This window comes from Enhydra lutris, unplaced genomic scaffold, assembly GCF_002288905.1.
Source record: "Enhydra lutris kenyoni isolate GAN:26980312 unplaced genomic scaffold, ASM228890v2 scaffoldscaffold12, whole genome shotgun sequence".
Classification (NCBI taxonomy): Eukaryota; Metazoa; Chordata; class Mammalia; order Carnivora; family Mustelidae; genus Enhydra; species Enhydra lutris.
The window spans coordinates 46,639,365-46,649,125 of record NW_019154096.1 but is presented as its reverse complement, the minus strand read 5'-3'; the positions used below and the strand labels follow the sequence as shown (position 1 = coordinate 46,649,125).

Sequence of the window (9,761 nt, the reverse complement as noted above, 5' to 3'; positions counted from 1 at the left end):
CGGCAGCCTGCAAACACGTCTTCGACCTCACACTCAAACGCTTCCAAACTGCCTTTACTCAGCACCATGCCTACTATCAGAGATTGGGTTTTGACCATCTTTGCGAGGTAAATTCGGAATGACCCTGTAACCGATGAGCACAGCTGGGTGAAATGTAACCTGGGAAACTCAAGCCAGAAGCGCTTTCCTCAAAGCTCTCCGGATAAAAAATGGAGATGGATTTAAGAAATTGAATTCTATGCTAAAATGGTTCCAATTCTTTTCTGCAGATGCTCGCAGAGACACGCGGTCAGGGAGTCACCGAAGACGTTATTTTAAAATGCTTAACTGTCCTCTGGCAAATTGAAAGATATTGAAACCCTTATAAAATGGCCTTTTTAAAAATTACCTGAAGTAATGTCCTCAGGCTAGCGTGCTCCTAGCTGAAAGCATCTGGGGCAAACGTTAGGAGGGGAGGGGTTGTCTTGCACACCAAGGTGCCCTAAAGCTTTGGCTGAAACTAAGTAAGCCTGTAATTTTTCATTAAAAAAATAAAAGCATTATTAGGTTATTATAAGACATTTTAAGTTATTATGTAAACACCCTTTAAAAATTAGAGGATTCCAGGAATAAGTACAATCTAAGTTCCCCCTAAAAAATAAAGTCAGGTACAACATGTAACTCTAATTGTAGACAGAACCCTTTGCAAACACCTATTTAGACCACCCAGTTTTCTGCAGTATTGCCAAATTCTAACATTGTAATGAAAATTTTAAAGTCCAAAACCTACAAGCCATCAGAGGTTCAGTAAGCAGATTGTGCCATTTCCAAACTGAAAATGTGCTTGCCTAAGCAAGTCACTGGGGCTAACCTTTCTGGATGGGGAGTCTGGCCTTCAGTTGAGAACATGGCTATGCCAGGGTCAGAAATGTGACCAAACTGCGCTTTCGCCGAGGTTAGCCAAGGTTCACAGGGTCATGACTGGGCCATTTTATCAGTCATGTCAGGCTCACACCCTATTGCCTGGCATAGATAAAAACTTTATCTGTCAGCTTGGTAAATCGACTCCTCCTGCCTTATTTTCAATAAAGAAAACCTGGACTAGCTCATCTAAATCAGTTCCGGTACTGTTTTTCACAGGCGACTGCTGGTCTCATTTCGGTCAGTAACTGTCCGTGATCAGAGTGACCGGCTTTCTCTTGCCTGGATCCTTCAGGAAAACAGTGCTGGCACTATGCAACAACATAGATTTATTATGGTTATTAAACATAATAAGTTTATGGCTGAAGGTGTTAGAGTATGATAGTTCTCAAAGTATTACCTTTGCAAATCCATCTATCCCTAACGCAAATCGAGCAAAAAAAAAAAAAAAAAAGAATCTAAGATTAACTTCCATAGGTATTTCTAAATAGGGTATCTAAACCATAGAAACCTTTACAAACTTACCTTTGCACTAACTCACACACACATACATTATGTTTTCTAATGACGTTGAAGAGAAATAACAGCTAAAGTTTCTTCCTCACGAGAAAATAGATATGCACAGATAACAAAGCCATGCACGCGGACACATCCATATCTGTCTGGTTAAATATACAAATATAAAACCAGGGAGCTTCCCCCCCACAGGAATCTTAAATGCCAGACAAGCACCTTCAGATTTTTCTTTATTTGGAAACTATCCAAGTTCATTATTTTAATATTTAAAGACTGTGGTACTGTAGTAGAGACACATAAATATTATAATATACATTTAGAAATTAAATATAATAGAATCAACATGACACTGTGTAAAACCTCATGTACGCTTCAAACAGGTCTGAGTTCCGGGCCCTTGCGCTCCTCAGATCTCCCCCTGGAAACGGGTGAACTTCGCAGGGAGACCATCCACGGGGTACACGGTGGGACTGGTTTTCATTGTAGGAGGTCCATTTAGAAGCTGCCATTCACAATGCCTGGCCAGCTCCACTGTAAATATTTTGAGCAGAATTTTTGCAAACTCCTTCCCTACACAGCTCCTCAGCCCTCCTCCAAATGGAATGAAGCTGAACCTGGACGCATCCTCCGGGTGAGGCAGCAGGAATCTGTCAGGATTAAATTCATCCTTGTTGGTGAAGATGTCTGCCACGTCGTGAGTATCACAGATACTGTAGATAACATTCCAGCCCTTGGGAATCTGGTAACCCTGCAAAAGATTAGACAGCCCCCAGGGCTGACAAACCCCAATCCAACTTTCAACAACAACAAAAAGCCATCACTGATAACCAGAGGAGTTATGAGTTGCAGAAAAGGGGGCGTGAGGAGAGAGACAGGACAGACCTTCAGACTACCGAAACACGTGTCCACATGGGCCAGGGTAATGCTATCAAAAGGGTAAGCAATGTAAGCCAATGCACAGGGAAACGAAGGGGAGGTTTAAAACCACAACACAAGGAGTTGGGAGTGGGGGGCAGTGGGAAGAGAACTTTGAACTTACATTTAATTCAAAAGTCTTAAGAGCAACCCGAAACCCTCCTGGAACTGGGGGATTCAGTCGAAGGGTCTCTTTAATAACACACCCGATGTATTTAAGCTGTTCCAAAATTTCCATGTCCAACTTGTTGTCTTGATTGCTCTTGCAAAGTAAACCCTATCAAAACAGTCATACAGAGGTGAACGGTTATTTTGTGCTCCAATAAAATCAGCCCAGCAGACGTAAACAGGGCTTAAGTGGCGGCTAGACCCAAAGGGCCCCAGGATGGGAGAGGGTGAGGGTGAAACTATGAGCGGCTAACGACCATTTGCCTCCACCCCTTGGCCCAAATCCACTATTTACAATTCCAAGAGAATGCTGCTCCCCACTTAGAACTACCTGGCTTCCCCACCCCACCCCACCCCACCCCCATCACCACCACCACCACCACTATCACCGCCACCTAGAAGTCCCCATTCATGCCCTTGAACACACAAATTCAAGAAAGTAGAATCTATCTGAACATCTCCCACATACTGCAGAAAGTGGAGAAGGGGTAGGAATACAAGAATTAAGCCCTGCGGGAGTGGGATTACAGCTCAAAGTTCCTTCCTTTTTATTCACAAAGCTAATTCTCTTTCCAAATTGGCCCACCCACCCCCTGGGCCCTACACTTTCAAAATACTCAGAGAAGGCAGCACACTTACATACTGGCAAATTGGCTAGGGAGCAGCTGAATTTCTTAATTCCCCCTACCTTACTCTTGAGCTCCTCTCGAACTTTCTGGAGAACATGGGGGTAGAGGCCAAGGTAAGTAATCAGAGATGTGGCTGCACTAGCTGTGGTTTCATGTCCCCCAAAGAGGAGTTCAGTTGAAGATTGCTTTAGTGCCTAAGAATGGAATAAGACAAACGTTTTTCTTTTTACATGTCTGCATGCAATTTTACACAGCAATTACTTAGAACCGAACTGAAGGTTCTGGAAAGAAGATGAGAAGGGCTAAAAGTTCGCTGACAGAAAGCCAAGGAAAGCTACTTTTTTTTTTTTTTTTTTAAACAAAATGCATAGTCTCTTTAGTTCTGCTGGAGCAGGAAAACCAGTAAAATCTCACTACACCGGGAATTCTTTTTTTTTTTTTTTTAAGATTTTATTTATTTATTTGAGAGAGAGACAGTGAGAGAGAGCATGAGTGAGGAGAAGGTCAGAGGGAGAAGCAGACTCCCCATGGAGCTGGGAGCCCGATGCGGGACTTGATTCCGGAACTCCGGGATCATGACCTGAGCCGAAGGCAGTCGTCCAACCAACTGAGCCACCCAGGCATCCCTACACCGGGAATTCTTTTTTTTTTTTTTTTTTTTTTTATTTGACAGAGAGAGAGATCACAAGTAGGCAGAGAGGCAGGCAGAGAGAGAGGAAGGGAAGCAGGCTCCCTGCTGAGCAGATAGCCCGATGTGGGGCTCGATCCCAGGACTCCGGGATCATGACCTGAGCTGAAGGCAGAGGCTTTAACCCACTGAGCCACCCAGGCGCCCCACACCGGGAATTCTTGAATGAAAGCCTTGGTTGTATTAAAATCGGGCCAACATTCTTTATTTACATTTTGCAAATTCCAGCTTTCCCTGTAAAACCTGGTAGGGCTATGGGACGCTCCCTGTTCCGCAGCAGCCTCTCCCGCAGCTCTGTGGACCCGGTGTCTCAACCTTCCGGGTCCCATCCCGGGTGTCTGGGCGGTCTGCCCCCTCCGGAGTCCCGACGTGCGCTTTGGGGTAGCCGCGCTTGGAAAGCCCGGGGACCAAATTCCGCAGCGCCTCTTCCTGAAGTCGCCACTCACCTGCATGTCCAGCCTCTCCCCCCTCTCCCACGAGTGCTCAATCAACAGCTGCAGCGCATCTTTGCAGCCGCCGCCCGCGCCGGCCGTCCGCAGCCCGCAGATCTTGGCGCGAACGTTCTCCTCTATGCGTGCGTGGATGAGGTTCCGCGCCTTCATGCCCTGAGCGCGGAGAGCGGCGGCCGTGAGCGGACCCCGGGTCCCCGCGCCCCCGCGCCCCCCAGCCTCCAGCTCCTCACCCCGCACGCCCCCTCACCCGGTACAGCCCGCTGAAGGGCACGTCGATGGGCAGCGAGAAGAGATTGCGGGTCATTTCCTCGAAGGCCTCTACCAGCTGCTGCTCTGCGTCGCCGCCGCTAGCCAGCCGGGGCTCACAGCCCAGCAGAATGCGCATGGCGATGCGGAACATGAGGCGCTTCACCTGGGGGTAGACCAGGAGGCCGCGCTCGTCGCCGCTCAGCCACTGTTCCAGGCAAGTGCCCACTTCCTCGGCGATCACCGGCACGTAGCACTGGAGCGCCTCGCGGCTGAAGGCCCGCATAATCACCTGAGCTCCGAGGAGGGCAAGTGTTAAAAGCGCTCCCGTGGCCTTCCGGGATCCCCTTCTAGCCACCCTCACCCCCGCCAGACACAAGGCACTTCCCGACTAAAGTGGCCTTGAGCGGGTCACCTCACGCAGCTAGCGCTCTCTGGGCACCTAGATCCTCCAACCCCTCCACCGGACGGGGTCCCCCTTCCAGGCCAGGCAGCGCCACCCCGCCCTCACCTTCTTGCGCTGCTTGTGCGAGGAGTCGTGCAGGTTGGAGAGGCAGCCGGAGCCCAGGATGGTGCGCACCGACGCGGGCCAGTGCACCGACACCAACCGGTGCTCCCCGAGCAGGATGCGCCGCACGTTGTCGGCGCCCATCACCCGCACCGTGGGCCGTCCGAACAGATGCGTCTTGTAGATGAAGCCGTATTTCCTGCGCTTCATCTGCAGGAACTTCCTTCGCTGGGAGAGGAGAGCGGAGGAGAGAGGCGGGCGTGAGGGGGCGCCGGGGAGCGCCGCGCCTCGGGCTAGCCCGGGTCCTGGCCGGAGTCACTTCTCTCTCCGGGGACGCCTATCCCGGCGGCGGGACGCCCGGAGCCGAATCGGGCTCCTGAGAATCGTCCCGTCCCGCCCAAGCTCCCTTACCTGCAGCACCATCTGCAGTGTCTCCCCGAAGAAGGGGAAGCCCATAGTTCCGGGGGGCAAAGGGAGGGCGCAGCTGCGGTCGCGGCTGCTCACGCAGTACAGGTCCCAGAGCTTGATCGCGGCCAGGAAGAGCAGCAGCGGTAGCACGAAGGTGCAGAGCGCACTGGCCAGCAGCGCCGGGAGCCCCATGGCGCGCCGCGGCCTCCCGCGCCACCTGCCGCCGCCGCCAGCGCTCCGAACCGCGCCGCGCGCCCGCTTTATAGGCGGCCCAGGTTACTGCCCGCGTTAGCTTGGTCAGACAAATTAGTTCACCCGAAGTTCATCTTTAATTGCGGATTGGGCCCCTGGCTCCTCCCCCCGCGAGGCGCTGCCCAAAATCTTTAACCGTTTGTTCCACGCCGAGGCAGAGGCGGCACGGTGGCGGCTTCCCCCGGAGCGCGCCTCCTGGGGTGCGGGGCTAGGGGCAGCCTGCCTCCCCCTTACAAGGTGTGCGGAGCTCCTAGGCGGCGGCAGAGGCCGACCCGGGCTCCGGGGAGCGGGAACTCCAAGCCCTGGGCTTCCTGGCGGTCTCTTTGGAACCCCCACCCCGCCCCCGCCTTGTCCCACGGGCGGTCCCAGCCCAGAGCTGCCTTCAATGGCTTTCCATTTTCCGGCGCCTCATGGGCTCCTTTCCACCTGCTGGGGAAGCAAAGGGAAGTGCGTTCAGGAACCGACTAGCTGCCAAGTCTCACACTGGGGAAACTGAGGTCCAGAACGCCGAGCAAAACTCAAACCTCCCAGCTCTCCCAAAGATCCCGCAGAAGAGCCCAGGGCCACGACCTAAGCCAGAGCAGGCGGTGGGGGGAGTCAGATCTGATCCACGGATGATTCTGGATTCCAGTTCCCAAACCCCTCAAGGAGGCCAGGGCTCATGAAGTCCTAGAAGGTCCGCCTTAAAGGTACAAAAGAGCCTCCAAGTCCCTCAGGACTCCAGGTGCAACCCTGCACAGTCTGAGCCCCAGCTCTGACCCTCCAGTGGGAGACCGAGGGACAATTCATCCTCCCCGAGACAGCCAGAGCTCTGCAAACCGGCCATAGTCGGCCTGATTCCAAGGGCCCTGGGACTCCCAGCCCCAGCTAGGCAGAGGGGAGGAGGATCCTCAGACCTGGGCAGTTAAGGTGAGGCGATAGAGGAAGGAAAGCCTGGGAGTCTGCACTCGGGGGCCGGCTCCATCTCCACTTGCGTGACCTTGAGCAAGTCACCACACATCCTTGCGCCTGTTTCCTTCTTAATACGGAGGCAGTAATTCCCCATCTGTCTACACCCCGGGGCAGTTGTGAGTTTTGGAAAGGGTCACCTGGCTGCAAATACTTTTCCCGGCTCTGCGCACTCTAGAATGATTACCTCATGCGGATGACCTGGACTCGGGGCCCACGAGCCTTCCTCCGCTCTCCCAGCTCCCACCGACCGAAGCCACCCAGGTGAGCGGGGTGCTCGACCCACCACCCAGGCCTCTGCCGGCCCCTAATGGGAGCGTTGAGGGAATCTCTACTGGGAAGCACGTCCGCCGGCCTTCGCCCAGCTGCAGTCGGCTGCTGTGCTACTGCAGCCAGTGTGGGGAGCTCGGACACCGCGGGAAGGGCACGTGCGCACCCCACTTCCCACCTGGCCGGCCCACACGCATCCTTGTTTGGAGCGCGGAAAGCACCAGCGGCGCGGAAAGCGAAACAGAATGCAGTACGTTTGTTTAAAACTAAACTCCGGCTCTTGCAGGAGCACGCCGCACGCCTTGGAAGGTTTCCCTTGTAAGTGGAAAACTCTTTGATCCGAAGAGCTGTTAAATATGTGGCCCTCCCGCGGCCGTCCCCAAAGCCGGCGGGATTGGAAAATGTCCGTAGCGTGGTCGGGACCGCGCAGTCCCCACAACGCTCCAAGCCGGAGTCGCCACAGGGCTTGTTCGGGACTCGGAGTTTCAGAGGCTCTAGGGAAGGGCCTCTCCCACTGTCATTTCTTCTCACGTTTTGGCGACTGCGAACGATGCCAGCCAACTTCTGGGCACTGGCGGGAAGGAGGCAAGACGCGCTAGAATTCTCAGAAATCCTACTCCCGCCCCTTTCTAGACCGCGCTGGGGCTGGTGAGCAAAACCCGCGAGCGGGGGCGTGACCTGGGGCCCATTCCCAATCCTCTGGCCTGACCTGCCTGTGACCCCTGCAGGCCGGACCGTGACATCCGAGTGAACTCTGCAGGGCCACCTCGCCAAGTTCAGCGCGCGCCGGGTCACAAGATGAGTGGGGCCTGCGTGCTGCAAATTGCCGGGGGAGGGGGAGAGTTTTAATAAATCTGCCCTTCGAGACCCGCGGGGGCGTCCGGCAGGAAGGGATTAAATGTGAGCGTGAAGATCATTAAAGAACATATTGAATGGAGGAAGGGGTCAATAAATTATCAGCCCGATAAGAACTTTGATTAGAAAACTTGCAAGCTCTCTTGGGTGATGGTGGGCGGGGAGGAGGACTGGTTCATTGGAAAACAAAATATTTCCAAGATGTTTACAAAACAGCCTCCCTGTTGCTAAGGGTTGGGGGGTGGGGGGTGTTTGTTTTGTTTTTGCTGGAGGGGGGAGTGAGGACCCAGAGGTAGATGGGAGTCAGGTGAGCTCCCACAGCTGAAGATCCCCTCCTCCACCTTTTCCCCTCCAACCCCTTCCTCCTCCTGAGCACTCATTCAGGTCTGGAGGTGCAGGGTTTCCTACCTGGTGTTTCCTCTGCTGGGGGAGCACCTTCCCCAGGTCACCGCTGGCTGGTTCCTTCCCAAGCTGAATGCCACCTCCTCACAGAAGGAGGTTTCCCACCCTGCAGAGTTTGGCCCCCAGGTCCTATATCTTACAGACCTGTTTTACTCTCTTGAGAGCACTTAGCCCCATCCGGCATTCTGGAGCTCTTTGTTTGCTAGTTTATTGTCTACAGGAGGGCAAACACCAGAATGCTCCTTCCTCAGAGAATCTGGAGCTACTAAAACAGGAGTCCCAGTGTTCCCTGAAATTACTGAAAAGGACATTATCAATGGGAAAATGAGCTGCCCCTACAGGAGCTTATAGTTAGTACAGATCCCGGAACAGGTAAACCAAGTCTCTGGGAACCACCTACACCATGGGGGCTTCCGCAAACCTCCTCCCCACAATGCTCTTCTCTTCCCCCAATCAGAATCAGCCCCAAGCCCTGGTCCTCTGGTCCCCTCTCCCTCGGTGGGAGCTTCTCAGCCAGGGCGTGGTCTCTGCAGCCTCAGGAGCGCCCTGAGGGCAGGCCTCAATTCTGCCACTTTTGCTGGCTCCAGTGCCTGCTGAGCCCATGGCCCAGTGCCGGGTCTGTGGTCAGCAGTGGGTGATGAATTGCCCTGGATGGGGGTTACAGCCGTGTCAGCCGAGCTCGGAAGGGCCCGCTGAGCTCTTGAGCTACCGACCCTGCCTGCGCCTGCTTCTTCCCCTCTTCCTTCTGGCCCCGGGGATCCACCTTAAGCATAAGGTCAGGAGGGCACCAGCTTCCTTCTGGTTCACTAAAGGGTCAGCTCGGGGGCCTGGGCGGCAACTTCCCCGGCTCACCCATCATGTCCAGCTGCCCTGGACTGTCTGAAGATGGGTGGCAGGTTGCACTGGGCTGTTGGAAAGGGTGACACTGGAGGCTCTTGGCTTTGATTTAAACACTGGTGGAAACCTCTGTGTTGGAGTCTTTAAGCCAACCTGGGGATCACTGTGAAAGGACAAAGGACTGGGCCGTACCTAGTGGCCGCAGGCCCAGAGGCTGGAGCAGGGAGTAAGTGATGAGGTGGAGGAGAGCCCTGGCCAGGGAGTCCAGGAGCCCACTGGTAGCTCCTCAAGGAGCTGCCTGTTTCTCCTCTGCAAAAGAGGAGGTGGAAGTAGTAAACCGGAAGGTCCCTGCAGCCACCTATATATTATAGGGATAATTCTCAGCCCAGCTCTTGGGCTATGCTCAGGAGGAAATCTCTGGCATACTCTTGGGAGGGGAGGCTTTCCTGGGTATCCTCCAACTCCTACCCCACACCTTCCCACCAGGGAGCAGCTGCCCAGCTAAGCCCTAGTCACCCCACAAAACCGCTGCCCGGAAACTTTCTTCTTGGCCTTCCTGTTTTGGGTAGAAATATCCCATCCCTCTCTGATGATGTCTCAGCCTCCCAGGAAAATAATTCAACCTTAGAGACATCTCTCTGTGCCTATTCTCCCCTGTATATATGGGAAGATTAAGCGCATTCCTGAAGTTGGAATTTTTAAGAAGTCGCCAGCACAGTCAGTGATGTTGAGCCATTTTACAGCCCTGGAAGCTCCCACAGTTCTCA

At 53.8% G+C, this 9,761-nt stretch overlaps 1 protein-coding gene across 1 annotated transcript; it reads right to left on the bottom strand.

Annotated features, from left to right (window-relative positions):
• Positions 1–1,822: 1,822 nt before the first annotated feature.
• On the bottom strand, positions 1,823–5,515 carry LOC111145318 (cytochrome P450 26A1). The gene is made up of 7 exons (XM_022500156.1): positions 5,434–5,515; positions 5,026–5,250; positions 4,516–4,806; positions 4,263–4,421; positions 3,188–3,322; positions 2,456–2,608; positions 1,823–2,164 (listed from the first exon to the last, which is right to left on the bottom strand). Exons 1-7 carry the CDS (start codon positions 5,476–5,478, stop codon positions 1,823–1,825), a joined length of 1,350 nt encoding a protein of 449 aa, XP_022355864.1. The 5' UTR covers positions 5,479–5,515.
• Between the last annotated feature and the right edge of the window lie 4,246 nt (positions 5,516–9,761).